The sequence below is a fragment of the Nelumbo lutea genome, chromosome 1, assembly GCF_056320005.1.
Source record: "Nelumbo lutea isolate HS-2025 chromosome 1, American lotus-T2T, whole genome shotgun sequence".
NCBI lineage: Eukaryota > Viridiplantae > Streptophyta > Magnoliopsida > Proteales > Nelumbonaceae > Nelumbo > Nelumbo lutea.
The window spans coordinates 70,907,210-70,928,153 of record NC_142684.1 but is presented as its reverse complement, the minus strand read 5'-3'; the positions used below and the strand labels follow the sequence as shown (position 1 = coordinate 70,928,153).

General features: G+C 38.3%; 1 protein-coding gene across 2 annotated transcripts; it reads right to left on the bottom strand.

Annotated features, from left to right (window-relative positions):
- Window positions 1–678: 678 nt before the first annotated feature.
- Window positions 679–20,736, bottom strand: ATZW10 (centromere/kinetochore protein, putative (ZW10)). 2 transcript variants are annotated; one of them, XM_088964293.1, is made up of 14 exons: window positions 19,908–20,736; window positions 19,664–19,801; window positions 19,239–19,412; window positions 14,344–14,505; window positions 5,734–5,967; window positions 5,511–5,660; window positions 4,377–4,469; window positions 4,145–4,240; window positions 2,517–2,645; window positions 2,347–2,424; window positions 2,113–2,271; window positions 1,868–2,021; window positions 1,245–1,327; window positions 679–1,077 (listed from the first exon to the last, which is right to left on the bottom strand). In XM_088964293.1, exons 1-14 carry the CDS (start codon window positions 20,457–20,459, stop codon window positions 994–996), a joined length of 2,286 nt encoding a protein of 761 aa, XP_088820419.1. In that variant the 5' UTR covers window positions 20,460–20,736; the 3' UTR covers window positions 679–993. The 2 variants fall into 2 exon arrangements, with proteins under 2 accessions (XP_088820419.1, XP_088820420.1); XM_088964294.1 differs by lacking the exons at window positions 679–1,077; window positions 1,245–1,327 and adding an exon at window positions 1,365–1,488.
- Window positions 20,737–20,944: the final 208 nt, after the last annotated feature.

Here is a 20,944-nt window from a genome sequence, read left to right as displayed (position 1 = left end):
CAAGGACCCCACTCAATAACTTGGCTCGCACTTGATTGCAACATTTTCCATAGAATGCGCCACAGGTTTTGCCATAATTTAAATCAAATATTATACATTATTAATATAATGAAATATGATTTGAAAATAAATTTAAATATTTGCATGATTCTAGGCTTCTAGCAATCAAACCAAGTTTAGCAAATTATTGATGGATTGTGGGTTTGTTAAATCTTCCATAAGGTTGCCCACATGTTGGTTCAATATGCAAAGTTTAATGATAGTCCTTGTAGATGGTGGGCATCTCCTCTACCGTAGTGGTTTTCTTTTTGTTGGCTTATCAAAAGTGAATGAAAAAATAATAATAACAATAATAATAACATTTTTCTTATTTCAGGGGGATCTGGTTCCCCAACACGCTTAAAAAAAGGTTGATTCCAAGATTTTTTTTTTTTTTCATTAAGTGATGGACCCTACTTTGAACACTGATGCGTATTGGTTGTTACTCTTTCCATACTCCTTAAATACTCTATGATATGGGAGAACAGTGGCAAAACATAACCATTTCTCTTGTGCAACATATGCAGCTACATTAATCTGTTATGAACTCGTCTTAAAACATCGGAAACCTCGGATCACTGATGAGAGTTGCTAAACCCCACCCTCGCCCCCAAGTACAAAATAAAAAGAAGAAATGAATAACGAAAATTATTTTTAAGCTTTGCAAAGCCTTGATTATCGATCAGTCAGTGGCCTAGAAACAACCTCTATAGTTCTAAGAAGTTGCAAAAAAATACTTCACATCTCATCTTTCTCTATTTTCCAAAATTTTACAAGTAAATGCCCTATTTACAAGGTACAGAGTATATAAATAAAGATACAGCCGAATTACAAATGGTGAAGACTTTTCTCATCTTTTTCTCTTTTAATAATTTTTCCACTATTCGTTAGGTTATCGTGAAGCCAGGGGTATGATATCAATACTAGAATTGCTGAGCAAAACGACATTTACTTCTAAAATTTGCTGCACTCTATCCTGAATAAGCATTCCTTTCTCAGAGGTGAATCTGTGAATATCGCTTTGATGAAATTCTGAACCTGCTCAAAGAAGCAACTTAAGGGTGAGACTGGATCCATTAAGATAAGAACACACATACACATGAAATTGCCAGAGATGTCTACCACAATGATTTATCTTATTGAGAACATAATCTACCATCCCAAAAAATCAGATAGAAATGCTCCATAAACAAGTCACAACGTACCTCAGCTGATGTAAAGCCACAACTAACTAGTTCTCCACTTTCCCAAGCTGTTGTTATAGATTTTAAAGGCATGTCTAATAGATCTATCAACGTAAAACAAGTTTGTCAATTTCCACAAGAGAGAGAGAGAGATGCTAAGGAGGCTCTTCTATTTTTTTCTTGTACCCTTAAAAATCATCTTATTATACCACACACCTGGAACATTGTACAAGGGACCCACATTTGTTGACAGAAGTGGGTTCACCTGAAATGTCAAAATTTTCCAAATGTGTAAGATGAATTTGTCAAGGGTAGAAGCAAGGTTCAAAATTTCTATAGTATTGGGCCACATTGGCCAATACATATCGTATCGGGAGGCCACCAATACACCTCTACAGGGTGTGACCTGGTTCAGGGGGTAGACAGGACCTTAAACCGACCCCTCTGAACCAGATTGAAAAAAAAAAAAAAAAGCTAAAAAAGAAAAACAATAAAAGTGAGCAAAGATACAGGCCAATATGCCCCAACTGGCATATCGTCCTGAATCGATATTTTGAGCCTTGGGTAGAAGCAGAAATGTTAACTCCTTAGCATTCCTTTAAAAAAAAAAAAAGAAAGAAAAAGTAAAGCAGGACAAAACATGCCTGCCAATTTGCGGAGTTTACGCAAGGATGGAAGAAGCTCCTCTAGTTGAACAGAAGTGAATCCCTCTTGTGACTTCTTTTTCTCATTGATGGCAAATAGGGACTCAAATAATGAAGATAAGCTCGCAAGCGTTAAATGGATCAGCCTCTGAAGCTGAAAACAGGATAAAGGCTTAAGAACACTTGAATACATGATTTGTTTCAAAAGACGTAATAAATGAAAAAGTACAATTTACAGGCAGTACCTCTAGTGTCTCCTCTGCTGCCATATCATCTAAAAGCAGTACATCTTTTATCATTCTGGAGAAAACATATTCTAGAACAATGCACATACTCTTTTTGTAAGTAGATGGCAGCAAGAGTGGCTCCCATATAATATGCACCTTCTCAAGAATGAAGACAACCTGATAAAGGAATAGTTAGTTATCAAAAACAAATTGTTGAAAAAGATGTTTTACAATGACTTATAGCATAGTTACCTGATCTATGCTAAACTTTGCAGATTCATATTGCTGCATTTGATGAGTATTCTGGAATCCATCAGCACCATTTATAGCCTGAGACCAGACAAGCCCAATAAGAAACAACAAACAAAGTGCATCCCCACAAGGCACTAAACTAAATGAACAACATCTTCATATGGGTATACCTGTGTCAAGTTAGAATTAACTAGTTGAATTTGTTTCTGCAGTATATCTTCTGCCATCTGATGGAAACTTGGTGCCATATCAACAAACACTGCATGCTCCTTGACAGAACTTGGAAAATCTGACCGATACTGAATTAACAAAATCAAATGCAAGAGTATGAACAAATAGATGCTGAAATAGCGGAAGGTTAAATCATATAGTTTCATGAAAAGATCAATTAGAATGCCTATTGCATTAGGATATAAGCTAAAAATTAACCATGCATTTACATAAAAATAATTGCCTGGGTGGGTAGTCACCAGATGACAAGGCACTCCTGTAGACTAAACTCACCTCAGCACTTTGACAACTATGATCTAAGGCCAATTGCCTATGGCACTAGTGGCAAAGATTAGTTTGTGATAGGATAATTAGTTATGGTTTCTCAAACCTACCAAGTTCATATGATCGTAATCTCCAGTTAAGGTTATTCTGTTAGAACTATATATTCACACAAACATGCAATATAATACGATACATCTGTCCCTCCTCAGACCCTGCATTGGCGGGAGCCTCATGCACCGGGCTGCCCTTTATATGGAGTGGTTTATCACCGAGAAATAGGGTTGTCCAATACCAGAGTGGCTTTAGATATGGAATAACTAATTTGTAGTTAGTAGTTACCAATCTTTTGACCTAACCTTTTTAGTTTGTAATAGTGCCTTTACTCATTTGGATTAATGAGTAACTGTAAGTGTAGACCATAGACACATGAATGTCACAACAGATAAAGGAAAGACCATCATTTTTTTCTGTTGTTGGTGCTTGCCCTTCCACTGGCAAATGCATCCTTCGAGGCCTGGGGGTCATATTCTTTCTTGTCAAGGCCGATGCATGTTAGCCACAAAGGAATTTAGAGAAACCCATGATGAGTTGAAAAGGAATTTACTGGAAATTCTCCAATCCTCTTTGGGAAAGTTTCTGGCTATAGCTGTTCTTCCTCTTCTGGCCCATGAAAAGTCAAATTACAATTTAGTCAAAGTGCAGCACAGAACCCCAAGGCAACTGGGTTTAAGAAGATCTCAAATCAGAACATCATTTGGGCATTTTTGTGGGTTCATCAGACAAATGCTAACTCCACGGAAGCCCAGGGCGGGAGCCATCCTAGTGGGCGCCCACATTGCCAAATAGTTTCTACTACAATCTTTGGCAATCAAGTTGACTCAGAAAACATAATAAGTTGGAGGCAAAAGTTGGATGGTAGCCTTTGCCAGTTGGCATACTATCTAAATGAGACTAGGGAAACTATGGCAGTTAGGCCAGTATAGAATTTATGAATTTCCAAGAAAGCTAAATGCAGTAGCAGATGACTAGCCAAATCAATGGTAAAGGAGTTTTTATAGAACAGCAAATTCTTGCCAATGTATATGTTTTCCTGTTCATTTGTGGAGGGTTGCTTGTCTAAATCATCATGCTCCATTGTACATTCTCTCATGTACAAATCTCTTTTTGATATATAACACAAATAACTTTCCTTTTCTCTCAAAAAAAAAATGAAAGGAACTATTCTTTTACATGCTCCAAAAAACGAAACATATATTAAACAGAAGACAATAAGATTGCATGAAGTACAAAATTTCACACATACCTCAAAAGCAAGGCCAAGAATCTCATTAGACAGATAAAGGCAGTCATTGTGCACAAGTATGGCAACTTGGTTGATGCTATCAAGATGCTTCTCTAACTTCGTATGCCAAAAGGAACAAATTTATAAACATAAGTACGATATCTCCAACATAGTCAAGTTGCATTCTCTTTTATTTCTAACACACAAAAGCACTTAGAATTTCGTTTCACCCTACTACCTTCCATGTACTAACCTTGACAGGTATAACAGCTTGGTAAAGAAGCAGAGCATCTCTTGCAGCATGATAGAACTCCATAGCCACTCTTTTCGATGACAAGCAAACATCCTGCACTGATTGCCATGCATCAGAATTATGGTATATTGGTATCCAAAAAAAATCATACTGGTTTGCGTAAAAGGGCCATTACCTAATGATGGTCCTGTGCTTTTTCTCTCTAATTTTAATATAATCTGCGAGTTGTTGATAAAAAAAAATGGTCCTGACTATCCAGGGTCTTGGGAAGGGTAGACTGGATATGGACGTTAACCGGGTCTGCTCTCTCTCCCTCCCTCTCTCTCTCTCTCAGACTCAAATCTGTGTTCTCATGCTTATCATCCCAAGGTTTTACCATTGCACCAAGCAATGGCCCCTAAAATCATACTGGTTTGAGTGACCAAAAAAAAGGAAAAAAGAAAGAAAGAAAGAAAAACACACAGAGAGAGAGAGAGAGAGAGAGACTCTTAAAAGAGAAGAATGTTCAACTTGAGGATATAATGTTAACCTAATACATCTATCTATTATTTATTACAATAATATCAATGTAGTAGCTTCAATGGACCATCTTCCAACTAATCACTGTCCTAAAGATAAAAAATGGCAACATATTTCACAATTTTGCTCTTTTATTTGGTTTTTTTATCAAGTACTGTTTTTTATTGAAGAGTGTATTGTACCTAAACTATCTTCAGCTAAGGAGTCAAGGGAAAATTACATAATGCAATTAAATGCTTACAAAGGAACAAAAAATGATGAAACATTTGGAATTAGTTTACAATGAGCTCACTAATATTGCTGAGAACTGCCAAAAATATTGAGGTCCACTCATTAACAAGCTTGTGTACAGAAAACAGCAAACATCATTAACAAAGGTGCTTGGGTGAAAAAAGTGATTCAAATTTGTGCATCAAAGAGCTTGGTTTCAAAGAAGTATGCAATAAACTCCACATGCTGAGAAGCCAGGTAAAAGAAAATTGGTATTGCTGGTTTGTGCCATGAGTGGAAAACAAGCTTGGTTTCAAATAAAGGTATTGAGTCCTGTAAACTATAGAAAATTATAAATGGGATGAACTGCCCTTCTTTTATTTCATTTTCTTATTCTTCCTATACCTTGAGTGTTTGATGCACTAATTCCATAAGTTGGGATGCTGCCTTAGACAGCACACAGCTCTCCGGATAAAAAAGCAAGTCAACAGCATGCTGAGCAACATTTCCATCCATTCCACCATCCTTCAAAGTAGGACCCTTTCTTGTATATTCCTGTGACAAGTACATTTTTTTAATAGGTGCACAAATGCTATATAATTACACAGTGCTGGTGTAATATACATACTGGAGCAAGGACAAAATCACATTGTAGTAGTAAATTTCTAGCCTTCGCTAGGATTTCAGTCTTCTTCCTATTTGCAAAGTGAACCTCCACATTTTGTGCAAAATTGCTCAATTTTTCATCCTTGCTATCAGATGCTGAAATAAACAACATTTCCTTTAGACCAGTCTCGAAGTCAGACGTGAGTTTTATGATCCTTTGAAACTCTGCAAGCTTTGAAGCATCATTAGGAACAGCCTGAAATAAACATTTTGTTAGCTAAATTATACACAAATAACAAAGATAAAACAAGGAAAACAGCAGAATATAACATTACCATTTCTGAGATAATATATATATCAAAGCATCCACTAACAGCCTGATACATGAACTCCATGGCCAAAAAGCGGTAGCACAAGCAATAGCAAAGATAATATAAACTAGCTCCTACTTAATGCTTTAGCCACACCATACCTACAATGCAACCCCATATTGGACATATAACCAAAAGAGCTTCTGATTAATGATTACTCCAAGTATGATAGCCTGCCCTTAAGTCCAACTTAGAGAAAATAGTGGCCAGCCACTGATGTTCTTCTAAGGAATGAGGTAACAAGGAAATGCTTGGCGAAGCTATTGCTAAAGTGGATGGGAGGCTTCATGGAGAAAGTGGAGGGAGGTTTCGTGGAGAAAGTAAAATGGAGGTCTGCTCTGAGGATAGAGGCCAAAGAGTTTCTCTTCAAAGAGATACGGATCAAAGGAAGAATGGGTTTGAAAGTAAGAGAACGGAAGAGAGCCACGATCCTTGTGGAAGGCTCAGAAATGATTGAGTGGGTGAAAGAGTTTGTCTCTGATGCAGCTGCTAAAGGGAAGCAGAAATATCGGAAAGAAAATTTCTCAGGATCGGGTAGGAGGTATGTGCTGGAGATCAAGAGGAATGCAAAAGGTGCGTTTATTTCTTTAACTGAATATTTCTCTAAAGGAAGGAAACAAATGATTTGTCTTCCTCAAGGGAAGAATGATCAAGGGTGGAGAAGGATAGCTGGGACACTAACAAATTTTCTAAATAGAAGGAGAATGGAGAATAAAGAGAATATTGAAGTTGATGAAAGGGGACAACGACCAGAAGCCAGAAGCCAGTCTTTGTGTAAAAAAGAGGATACAAACAAAAAGTTTGTGGCCATGACAAATAGTAGGAGGGGCCCTTCATTGGTAGCAGAGGGGACAAAAGGAAAATGGGATAGAATGCTAGTGGTTGAAGCTGGAGGGGTGGTGACAGACTGGTGGAAAGTTGCAGAAATGTTGAAGAGCAAGATGGAGCTAAGAAGCACCTTTATTGTGACCCCGTTCGACCCTGCTAAGGCAGTGTTGGACCCTCTTGAAAACCAGGTAAATGTTAGAGCCCTAAGTATCCAAGATGATCTGGGAACCTTCTCAGTTTTTAAATGGTCGTTTTCATCAAATTCAAAAGTGTTCTCAGTGGAAGATAATGTAATTGTTCGAGTGCTTGGGTTGCCATTCCATCTCTGGAATCAAAAAACAGCAAACTCAATTGCTTTGTTGTGTGGAGCTCGCCTTGATGGTGTTTTCTGGGGAGACCTGCGAAGTACAGCCATTCTATTAGGTGGTGTAAAACCAGAAGATATACCGAAGAAAGTGAATGTAGCTGTGGAGGGTTTGTTCTTCCCAGTGTGGTTACTGTCCTCCATTGAAGCTACCCGGTGGAGAGAAGCAAGGTAGGAGGAAGACGAAGTGGTGGAGGAGCTGCAGCTACATGGCAGTCTGAAAGTGGCTGTAAAAAAGAAACAAGGAGTTTTCACAAGAATGGAAGCACAACCTTTAGGCAGGCCAAAAGACTCAGATCAGGAAACCATTAGAAGTGTTAGACGTGTTACACAAAGCAACGGTGAGAAAACCAATGTTTCTTTTGCTCAGGCAGTTGCTTGTGGACCTAAGCAATTTACTCCAGTGGAGAGGAATGGTCCGAGTGCAATACGAGAGGAGGGAGGTGATTCATCAGGTCGGGCAGAGGTTTGTATATTACTTATACATCTTATTCTTCTTTTCTCTTTCAGCCCTATATGGGCATTCTTGTAATCGTACATATCTTTTAATATATAGGAGACTCTTTGAGGTGGGGGTCGATCATTCTTGACACCTCTAAGATTATCCTTGTTCTTTTTCTCTATTCAGCTAAGAGTATTGACATATACGAGTGGTTAGTTATGCCATTTAGACTAACCAATGTCCCTAGTACTTTCATGAGGATGATGACCCAGGTACTTCAATCTTTCAATGGTCATTTCCTAGTTGTTTATTTTGATGATATTCTTATATATAGCCATAGTCTAGAAGAGCACATTGATCATCTACATCAAGTGATGAGAGTTTTACGCGAAGAGAAACTCTACACTAACTTAAAAAATGCTCTTTCACGTCACCCAAAGTAATATTTTTGGGGTTTGTTGTTTCTGCTGAAGACACAAGTGTTGATCCCGAAAAAGTAAACTCTATCTTAGATTGGCCCCTACCTACCAATCTTCAAGAGGTTAAAAGTTTCCACAACCTAGCAACTTTTTATAGAAGATTTATTAAGAGGTTCAGCACTATCATGGCTCCAATTACAGATGCAATGAAAAGAGGTGAATTTTTAATTGGACCAAGGCAGCAACAAAGGCATTTGAGACTATCAAGAAGAAAATGACAGAGGCACCTACTTTACAACTTCCAGACTTCTCTAAAGTCTTTGAAGTGGCATGTGATGCATCCGGTGTGGAATTGGAGGGGTTCTCATGCAAGAAGGCCATCCCATTGCATTTCATAGTGAGAAACTAAATGAAGCCAAGCAGAAATATTCAACTTACGACAAGGAATTATATGCAGTAGTGCAAGTTCTACGACATTGGCGACACTACTTAATATCCAAGAAGTTTGTGCTCTATTCAGATCAAGAAGCTTTAAAGTACTTGAATTCCCAAAAGAAACTAAACTATAGGCATGGGAAGTGGGTTTCATTCCTACAAGAATACACCTTTGTTCTTAAGCACCAAAATGGAAATGAGAATAAAGTGGTAAATGCACTAAGTCGGATGGCTTACATACTTCATTCCATGAATGTCCAAGTCATTTGTTTTGACAATCTAAAACAAGACTATGCTGGTTGTAAGGATTTCAGCATCATCTATATTGACTGACTTACAAGCTGGGAAGCAAGATGACTATCCTTCCTTTTCACTGCATAATGGTTATCTGTTTTATGATACCCACTTATGTCTATGATTTATTTTTGAAAGACACTTTGGAAATTACTCAATACTTAGTTGAAATTCTCTACATTGTTTCACCCCCAAATAGATGGCCAGACTGAGGTAGTAAATAGAAGCTTGGGAGATCTTTTACGGTGTCTAGTTGGTGATCATACCTCTAGATGGGATCTAGTGCTTCCAATAGCTGAGTTTTCTTATAACAGCTTAGTAAATGGATCCACAAGAAGAAATCCATTTGAAGTGGTGACTGGTATTCAGCCTAAGCGACCAATTGACTTAGTTACCTTACCACCAAATACACGTACTAGCATTGAAGCAAAAGCATTTGCTAGGCACATAAGAGAGATACATGATGATGTTAAGAGAAAAATTGCATTGAGCAATGATTTATACAAGGCTAGAGCTGATATTCATCGACGATTGGCAAATCATCAAGAGGGAGACATGGTTATGGTACGTATATGACCAGAACATCTTCCTAAAGGTGTGTACAAGAAGCTCCACTCAAAGAGTGTTGGTCCTTACAAAATCATCAAGAAGATAAGTATGGACGTTTTACACAAAAACAATGAAATATATTGAGTTTTCTTCAGCTTATGCCAACTATGGTGAGTGATTCAAGGCACCCTGTGAGTGATTCCAAGTACTTTCTCTCTTCTTTCTCTCCCTATTTTCTCTCTTATTCCTTCAAGAAGCCATTACAGCCATCAGCAACCATAAAACTCTCATGCAAGAAGACCATTCAATTTCTCTAAGGACTAGGAGTAAGCTAGTCCTACATCAGTGTAACTGTAGGAAACCAAATGCAGATTCACTTTCTCCTACTTTGCCAGACCAACTGGCCAATACAAGGTTCCAAATCTCCATACAATGAGGAGCCATACAAACTGAGCCCAAACCCAAGATAACAAAAGCTACAAGTGCAACAAAGAAAACTCCCGAAGGATTTTAGGCCAATTAGCTTGGTTAATCTTGTATAAGATCATTGCAAAAGTGTTGTCTTTTAGGCTGAAGAAGGTTTTGCCAGATATCATTGCACACTACCAAGGAGCTTTTGTGAATGGAAGACAAATTATTGATCAGATTTTAATTGCTAATGAGAGTGTGGAGAACTTTAAGAGGGATAAGAAGAAGGGAGTGGTCTGTAAGTTGGACTTGGAAAAGGCTTATGACTTGGTGGACTGGGAATTTTTTAGGAAAGTTTTGACTAAATTTGGGTTCGGGGCTAGATGGTGTAAGTGAATCATGGGTTGTGTCCAGAATTGTCATTACTCAGTGCTAGTGAATGAGACAGTGGTAGATTTCTTTCCAGCCAGTAGGGGTATAGGACAAGGAGACCCCCTTTCTCCTTTCTTGCTCATTCTAATTGCGGAGGTTTTGAGGAAACTGATTCACAGAGCAGATTCTAGGGGGCTCATTAGAGGCTGGAGAGTTGGAAGGGTGGAAACCCCCCTTACTCACTTGCAGTTTGCTGACGACACAATTCTGTTTTGTGAAGGCGGTAATGCGAGCTTTATCAGGAATTTGAAGTTGGTGATACAACTGTTTGAGCAAATATCCAACTTGAAGGTTAACCTTGGGAAAAGTTGTGTTATGTGGGTGAATTTGGAGGAGGGAGAGATCAGGGAGAGTGCTGAAATGCGGGGGTGTGAAGTCTCAGGGTGGCCTTTGAACTACTTAGGGTTGCCTTTAGGTGATAATCCTATGAGAGAGAGCTTTTAGAACCCGGTGGTGGAAAGGTTTGAAAAAAGATTGGTGTCATGGAAAAAGAACTACCTCTCTCTTGGTGGGAGAATTACTCTTATTAAGGCCACGCTTGCTAATTTACCTATCTTTTTCCTGTCGGTGTTTAAAATCCCAGTGAAGGTTGCTAATACATTGGAGAAGTTAATGAGAGATTTCTTGTGGGAATCGGGAGAGGAAAAGAGGGATCATAGAGTTAGCTGGGAGATAGTTTGTAGGAGTAAGACATGTGGTGGTTTGGGGTTTGGGAATATTAGGAGAAGGAATATGACTCTATAGGGAAAGTGGTTGTGGAGATTCCCCTTGGAGAAGTAGAAGCTATGGGCTAGAATAGTGGCAAGTATTCATAGGTTGGAGCACAATGGATGGGACGCTGGAATCAGAGCTAGGACCACAAGCAATTCTCCTTGGAAAGCCATTCATGACCTGCTACCAGTTTTCTCCCCTAATATCAGGTACGATTTGAATTCTGGTAACTCCATAAAATTCCGGGACCAAACCTGGGTGGGGAGTGCCCCTCTAAAGGATCAGGTTCCTTCTTTGTATGCTCTTTCTGATTTGAAAAATGAGCCAATCTCGTCTTTTACCACCCCGTCCTCTTCCATTTCTGGGATTGGGTGGAAAACTTGGGTCTAAGAAGGGATTTGAGGGACTCAGACTTTGACAATATTTTGAGCCTTATTGCAAATCTTGATAACGTTGTCTTAGACCGCACTAGGGCGGATTCTAGAATTTGGACACCTTCTCCCAACGTCATTTTTTCTTGTGCTTCTTTCTTCAAAGTCTTAAGTCAGTCCACCAGTCCTACCTTCCCTCCTTTTCCTGTTGATGAGGTTTGGTGCAGAGCAATACCTCCTAGGGTTAGTAGTTTTTGTTGGGAAGCCTATCTGGAAAGAATCAACACTAGTGATCTACTCCAAAAGAAGAGACCCAATACTTGTTTGTCACCTCAGTGGTGTGTTCTTTGTAAAGCGGATGGGGAGACTGGTTTTCACCTACTGGTGTCTTGCCATTTTGCGAGGTCAATTTGGGAATGGGCTTTGTCCCTATTTGGATGTAGTTGGAATACCCCTTCAAACTTGCAAGTCCTTTTTTCCCCTTCTCTTTTCAGGTGGCAGATAAAAAGGGAAAGGACAATGTGGAGAGGACTAAGGGCTACAGTATGTTGGACACTTTGGGAAGAAAGAAACTCCAGGATTTTCTCAAAAGCTCAGAGAGGAGCAGCAGATCTGAGGGCTATCATTCATATTAGGGCGGTACAGTGGCTGAAATCTTTGGAGCTTTTCACAGATTACACTGTGGATGACATGTTGAGGAAGTGGGGTGAAATTGCAAGTTGCACACAGACTAAGTCAGTAATGAGTGGCTTGGACCCCTCCACCTAGTGGATTCGTGAAACTAAACTTTGATGGGAGTAGCAAGGGAAATCCGGGACAATCGGGGATTGGGGGTGTTTTTAGGGATGAAAATGGGGTCATTTCTATCATGTTCTCAGGCCCAATTGGAGTGGGTGACTCCCTTTGAGCTGAGATCTTTGCAGTTATGGAAGGAGTCCAGAAAGCTAAGGAGTTGAACATTAGGAAACTCTTAATTGAAGGGGATTCAGAGGTGGTAATAGGGTGGCTGATTAAAGATCACAATGGCTTATGGAAGTACAATAATGAGAGGAGGAAATTCAAGTGGCTGATGTGGGAGATGGAAGTTAAGAAATGTTGGGTCAAAAGATCGGCTAATTCCCTAGCTGACGGTTTAGCTAAACAAGGGGAAGAAAGGGATTCACTTTTTTGGGCTAAGCTGTAACTATAGTGTTTTTTCTTTCTTTTTTTCCTTTTCTTGAGGTTCTTTGTTGCTCTTGGAAGATAAGCATGTTTGTCTTCCTATTGTAAATCTTCTATTGATGAGTTAATGAAAGTGTTATTGATAAAAAAAAAACAAAAAACAAAGAAAACTCTCGCCTATCCCCAAAACAGTTCTGCCTTGAGATAGAAAGATAGGCATATTAGTTCTTAAAGAATTAGCAGCCAACTGCCATGTTCAGGCTACTAAGTAATTCGTCTCTGTTTAGGAACTTACCCAGCACATCCATCCAGATCAAGAATGTTGGAATAACCTGGTATGTCCCAAAGACCAAACAGAAAAATGCCCATCCTTCTCCTTCCAACTTCTGCAATCATTTGAGCAAAGGTCTTGGATCTGCTCCTACAGTTTAAGAAGCTTGGCTGCTTCCACAGATTAACCCTCCCATACTTATTCTAGTTAATCCTATTTCCTCTCTATTTTCAGACCAAAACTTTAAGGGACTTAAGTTTGTTTATATATCATTCCTTTGGTCATCAGAACCAGAATGAAATATAGAAGATTTTCAGAAATTCTGACAAAATATTAATTTTTTATTCATGTTTATCTTTATATTATATATGATCAATAATTTCCTGCAGTCTGCCAAAATGCAAATAGGTATTTTAGATTTTTTTTTTATCAATAACTCTGAAAAGATTTCATTAATTAGAAAACTTTAGGATACAACAAGAAGTTGTGAAAGAAACCAGCTTTAGTTAGCTGACCCAAACAGATTACAAGTGTGCCCAAACTGTTGGCAGATCTCCTAACCATCCCACCTGGATTGACATGTTCCTTGACATTTAATATCTCACAAAACCCTATATATAACTTTGCATATCCTATAAATGAGCCGGTCCAACAAAGAAGACATCCTTTCCTCATTCAATGGGAATAGACATTACTGTTATTGATAAAAAAAAAAATGAGAATAGACATTACTACAGACTTTTCAGCGAATTCAGATCAGAGTGGTACATTGGCTGAAGTCTTTGACTCTTTTTAAAGACTTTTCAGCGGATGATTTGTTTAGAAATTGGAAGGAAATTGGAAGATCAGCTCCGGTTAAGGACACATCCCTACCCTCTTGGACTCCTCCTCCTAGTGGTTTTATCAAACTTAATTTTGACAGAAGTAGCATGGGTAATCCGGGTCCATCAGGTATTGGGGGTGTCTTAAGAGATGAGGAGTGAGTGATAATTGCTCTCTTTTCGGGGCCAATTGGAATGGGTGATTCTCTTACAGCTGAGATTTCAGCTGTTATAGAAGGAACTCAAAGGGCAATTGAACTGAACATCACCAAATTGGTCATAGAAGGCGATTCTAAACTGGTAGTGGATTGGCTGAGAAATGATACTGCTAATTTTTGGAACTACAGCAATGAGAAGAGGAAATTTAATTGGTTAACCAAGAATATTGAGGTGAAGATGAGTTGGGCTAAAAGAAGTGCTAACCCCTTTGCTGATGGGTTAAACAAGGGGCATCTAGGGACTCTTTGTTCTGGGCTATCTTGTAATTTTTCTCTTGTCTTGTTGTTTTGGTTAGGTGAGATAAGAGAGTTTATCTCCCTTTTCTTGTACCTGTGTTTTTTTTTCTCTCTAATTTTAATGAAATCTGTGAGTTATTGATAAAAATATATAGACATTACTACAGATGTCACAATGAAACAAGGCATGCATGTGTTTCTCTTTTCAGTAAAAAAAAATACAGGCAGCAATTTTCACCATAATAGGGCATCAAAAGATTGCACCAATGCTGATCCAATCCAAAGAGTTCAAAACCATGCCTTGGATAGGAATCTAGAAATAACCAGCTCTGAGATCCTTGTCCATGTCAGTCTTCCAAAACATCGCATCCATTGGCCATTTTCAAAGCATATGAATTTGGAAATGAACTTTATAACCTGAAGAATCTCTGAATAAATTGCTGCACCATCCATGCATTCAACCTGGATGTAATATCAAATAAATTTGAGAATAGACTTTATAACCTGAATAACCCCCAAACAAATAGTTGCAAAATCCATGCATTTTAACAGGATTATAGCCAAATAACACATGGATTCTACAAGAGCTAATCCAAGCAATCATAAAAGCATGTAACACCATTGCAATTCGATGACCATAACAGTACCTTCACTGTTTTAAATTTTAAAACTATTTGCATACATTAAAAGTTAAAGCAATAAATTTTCAAATAAATAATGTTGTAACTACATTGCAAAATTATGAAAAGAATTCTATAAACGGTGAAATAAAGAGGAAACCCCTTCCGTATAAGAAGTCTGATAGCAGGGTACAGTAACAAAATCATGCATAGAACAGCTTGAAGCTGACCAGAAACAAGATGAAAAAGATTATGTTCAATGCTCAAGATCTTCCCTTAAGTGTATATGTCCTCCTAGTTCCTATTCTGGAAAGTGTATCAACTAGGTGATTAGCAGATCCGGAATCTACCTGCACAAACAGTTGATAAACTATCTAAAGCCCCAATCTCATAGTCTGTAAATACAGATCTTCGAGGTTGCATCATGATTGGGTGCCTAGCCAAAAAAAATGAGCCTACACTTTGAGGCCATTAATAACTCTAGAAATCTTGAGAAGAACATTCAGACTGGTGAACAGACTTGTACTTATCCTATGTGTTAAAAATAAGCTTTCTATGGACCTTTCAAAAATTAAAAAAAAAAAAAAAAAGCATTTCAATTAAAAGTTTCAACTGAACAGAGATTTATCCATGTAAGAGAGATGGGTGGGCACGTCTAGGGAGCTTCCTTAATTCACAACTCACGTCTAGGGTGGTGGCTTTATAGTCAGGACCCTAGGCACATGGTGATGCACTGACAGCAGAACTCGTCAGCTTACTGCAAGGGTTAAGGTTTAATAAACAAGTGGGTGTCCACAATCTAGAGGTGGAAGGAGACTTAAGTAGTCATCTGTTGAGCAAGATGCAGTACCCAGAATTCTTGGGTCTTCCAGCACAAATTTAGGGAGATTGAAAGTCTGATAAGGGAGCTACATGTCTCTTTCAAATGGGTGAGGAGAACAGCAAATGGAATGGCAGACTCTTTAGCCAAACAAGGGGCTGTAAGACGGCAAATATTTTGGGAAAATCTGTAATCTTTTGTTGTTTGGGGTGAAATTTACACCCACCCTCTTGTAATTTCTAAGTTTGCATCAATAAAATTATTTCCTACTGATAAAAAAACTACTACTAATATATAATTTACATAATTTTGCAATTTCATCAGAATCATCCAAATGCATTTCTCTTATATTGTGCAGTCATAGAACAATTGAATTACTTTCAAAGCAAATAATGATCTGTACAGATATTTGACAACTTAGTTTCCTTAAGTCACCCCGTTAGATACCACATATCAGTGCTAGAGGTTGACACAAACATTGCTGTGCTTTTCAACATAGAAGACAATTACAGATTAATACCCAAAAGAAATATCAGTCTTTAGGGTATTAGAGGCATAAATTAAATTGAAACATGGCAATTATCATCTATGATCCAACATGGGTACAATATCCAATCAAATAATTGCAGTCAGATGGGTAATGAATTACTCTCGAAGCAAATAATGATCTGTACAGATATTTGACAACTTAGTTTCCTTAAGTCACCCTGTTAGATACCACATATCAGTGCTAGAGATTGACACAAACATTGTTGTGCTTTTCAACATAGAAGACAATTAGAGATTACTACCCAAAAAAAAATATCAGTCTTTAGGGTATTAGAGGCATAAATTAAATTGAAACATGGTAATTATCATCTATGATCCAACATGGGTTCAATATCCAATCAAATAATTGCAGTCAGATGGGTAAAATTTGCCCTTTACTTTAAACACTGTTGGTGATTATTGTAAGATGTTAGAGTAGGCACAATCCACAAAATGGTAAAGGAGCACAATTCATGTAAAGCATAATAAGAAGATAGTTTAATTACATCATGTGCAAAGACTTTTACATGCTCTGACAAGTCTCTGACTTGCAAAGAGGCCTTCAAATGTGTGGCCTTTTTTGGTATGTTGGTTTGATAATTCATAACAAGGGAGAGATTGACTTAATTAGAAATTGGAATGCTATAGCTGTATCCTCACCCTCCTCCCCTGTGGTACAAGAAAGTTGGGTACCACCGCCTCATTCCAGGGTGAAGTTAAACTTTGATGGAAGCTCCTTGGATAATCCAGGTCAATCGGGAGTTGGGGGTGTGTTCAGAAATGAGGAAGGAAAAGTCTTGGCCCTTTACTCGGGCCCAATTGAGATGGGATATTCCTTAAGGGCAGAAGTAATGGCCTTACTTCAAGGTTTGAGACTGGCGAAACAATGGGGAATGCAGCAATTAGAAGTGAAAAGACTCCAAGCTGGTAATAGGGTGGATGCAATCTGGAAACATGGGAATTTGGTCTCTTAGACAGCCTCTAAGAGAGATTATTAGCTTAGCAAGGGAGATTGGGGTGCATTTTAAATGGTAAAGGTCAGCAAATGGAATGGCTGACACTTTAGCTAAGCAAGGATCTACTAGAGAGATTTTGTTTTGGGTTTGTTTGTAAGATTTTGTTTTGATATTCCATCCATTTTGTGGGTGGTAAATCTGTTAACTTTTTCAAATCATCAATGAAAGTTACCATTTCCTATCCAAAAAAAAAAACAAGGGAGAGATTGAGGAGGATGTTCCCCATAGAATTAGAGCAAGATGAGCAAAATGGAGGGATGCACCCACAATTTTATGTGATGGGCGAATACCACTTAGATTAAAAAGAAAACTCTATAAATAATTGTAAGGCCAGCTATGCTGTATGGAGCAAAGTGTTGGGCAATCAAGAAACAACATGTCCAGAAAAATGAGTGTGGCAGAAACGCGTATGTTGAGATGGATGAATGGAAAAACTAGAAAGGACAGAGCCTAAAATCAAGTCATTAGCTGAATCCTCTAATCACATTTTTATTCACTGCAACTTCTCTCAGTAGCTTTGGGAAATGGCTCTCTGCAGATTTGGTGTTTCTTCTTGCCCACCTGCCACAGTCCTACAGCTGCTTCAGGGGTGGACCCTTGAGGGTCTGAATGTTAGAGGCAAGCTGCTATCCTTTGGGCCCTTTGGAAGGAAAGGAATAGCCAGATTTTTGACAATCTTTCCAATGACATAGTTTCGGTTAAGAACAAAGTTATAGGTTTTCTACATTCCTGGTTAAGTGTACAAAGAGCTTTCATTGGAGTTCAGCTTTTTCCTTTTTTGCAAGCTGAACCTTTCTTTAGCTGATTTCTCAGATCTTTTTGTAAATTCACAATGTACAGGTTCTCATTATACATGGGCTGATGAATTGGTTCCCTTTTGCAATACAACACTTTACCTTATTAAAAAAAAAGAAAATCTTTAGAAGGAACCTAGGAGTAACTCCAATGGGTGATAAAATGAGATAAAGTAGAAAGGGGCTGTTTAATAACAGCTGAAAGTGCTGAACTGAAAGACTCATTACTTTGTCTTTTGGTTGTTAAAATAATTAAATAATAGAATCTTCAAGGATATAGTGATTTACCCAACTTCAGTTTCAAAAATTAAGAAGCCTACAACTCCTTAAAATCTTATTCACTAAAAGACAATGTGATAAGCATTTCAGTTAAGCATTTTCAGCTGTAATCGAACAGACCCTAAGATGGTTTCGTCATGTGCATTGCATACCTTTGGCAGAACCCATAAGAAGGAGTGGTCTATTGAAAGTTGAAGGGACTAGAAGGGGTAGGGGCAGACCGATATTGTTAATAATTTAACAATGAATATCACATTAAACAGAATGGAATGACAAAACAGGATTCATGCAGCTGACCCTATATAGTTGGGGTAAGATTTGGATGACTTCATTCCCAAATTAATGAAGCAGAAACACGATAAGAGACTGAGTTAAAACTAAAGAAATGAGAGAAATAGGAACATGAAAGCTAGAGATGTCAGATGTTTCTATATTAAAACAAGCATGAAAGCTCAGAAAAGCATGGTTATAGCTTTTTTTTATTTGGTTGGTAGCAAACAGAAATTTTATCAAGTGTGACAAAAGAATGATATACAGTATTTGGTTTCATGCCTAGCATCCACAACCTATCTCACTTATTCCATTCACATGATGTATATTCAAGCCTCTCCCTTGGGAGGCAATCCAATACAAAATAGTTGTGTTTACCCCTTGCCTTGCCAGAGCATCAGCCATACTATTAGCTGAACTATATGTCCAGTTGTCCCTAGAAAAAGATTCTGCTTCCCTCATAATATATCTCAATATCTGTACTTACAAAGATCCTGTGGTGTTGTATTTGAACAATCCCACTACCACCATCTGTGAGCTTTAATGGTTTATCCAATCAAGGGCCTTATAGAACTTCTAGCAAATTCAAACCCTATAGAGTAAGCATAGTTGTAGATTTGTTGAACTCATTGTAATTAATTACCATTATCTGATAGTTGTAGATTCAGTATGCCCCACTGTTATCAGAATGTAGTGATACCATTGGTTTGCATGTCTTTATATGTGGTTGGTTAGTGCAACTTTTCCATTACAAATCCTGCCATCAATATTTTCTAATAGCAACATACCATCAATATTTCATAGAAGAGACAAATTTGACAAAGAATTAAAGATTGGTTAATCTGCTGGAGTCAAACACCAAATTTACCTGAGAATTGGAAGATGGAACAAGTTTGAGAATCGCCTCAGTCATCTGCCCAGAGTCCTGATCTGATTCTTCCACAGAAACAGCAGGACATCCATTGCTTACTATTGGAGCTATGGTATATTTAACCATCAAGTCTGCTACCCTTGCAAACCCATAATCAAGCATGTCAACCACCTGTAGATGGGAGACAATGAATATCAAACAATGCAGAGCATACAAATCTTAGCTCAACAAAACAATCAGCGAAGGCCATAACTAAATAGTATTTTTAGTACATGAACCAATACCGGGATTACTATAGTTACAGTAAAATAAGGTATTCCCAGTTTATATCATTTTAAGCTAATAGAATTTGCGGAATGTGATAGATCTTATACACCATAAAGTTTGGAGAAGAAGAAACACATGCGTAGAATAAAACTCACATCCATTGAAGTCAAAACCGTACGGAGATCAACAGCATTAGTCCCAACCGTAGTTAACTGAAGTTTCACTCTCACTATGCCACTTTCTGGCTCAAAACTTATTATATTCTCCAAAAGCCCCAGAAGCACTTCTCGCACCTACAAATTCAAATTGAAATTGAACAAATAAATAAATGAACAGGAACAAATTGCTTATTCATTTAAGAACCTAAAATTGAGTAAATAAACTTAACATCAAGCATACCTCGTCAAAGCAGTCCATCCACTCTTTCCTCAACAAACCAAAAACCACTGGCTCCCTCTTCTCAACCACCTCATCGTGAATCGGCAATGCTTTCTTCAAATCCCTAACCGCACCCGCTGCATCGATCAACCGCCCGTCCTTCAAATCCTCCCTCACGGATGTTAATCTCCTTACTAAATTTACCACAGTCTGGATTATAGCCAACAACTCTTTCTTCTCCTTCAGCTCTTTCCTTTTACTATTAATCTCATCTACTATGTCTCTGATCTCCATATCAATCGGATGATCAGAGATGAGCCGGATAACATTGGAGACATCTTCGGAGATGTCTCCAGTCCTCGCAACAGCTTCAGAGCAAGAGGTAAAGATCACAGAGAGGTCTTTGTGGTGAGAAATAATGTAATCACGAACCTTCTCTTTTATTTGGAGGGATCGAACTTGCAGTCGATCGATGAGAAGGCGGAGATCTGGAGCTGATAGGGGAGATGATTCGTCGAACTCCTGCACCGAGAGAAGCTCTCGTACATCGATGGATCCGAATAGCACGTCCATTGACGCCTTTGAAATTCACTTTCTGCCTGTAATTCAATGGATAGAACAGGAAAAATTAAAGCTTTGGACATACTGAGTTGACGGAGGCATATCAGCAGCATTGGAGAAGAGAGGAAGTGAAGAGAAGACCTGTTGTTTTTTAGGTGTTTAACTGGATGGAAGGGATACCTAACGTGCACGGGATGCGCTCGATCCATTCTCTTTAAGAGAAGTGGTGGAGGCCCAAAACCAAAGGTTTTTGCACTGCTCAATTAGTAAGGCCTCAAAAAATAGACCCAGAAAACGTAAGGCCCGTTTGCCGTTATCTTGTTTGTAGTTTGGTTCTGTATTGCTTGTTTGCTGTCTTTTTCTATTCAAATACGAGCATATCCATTCCAACGATGGCCTACGGGTGTTCATATTAAATGTCAAACTGATTAAATCGACTAAATCGACCCGACCCAATTCGAGTTAATCGGTTTTTTCCATTGGTCGGTTTTGATTTG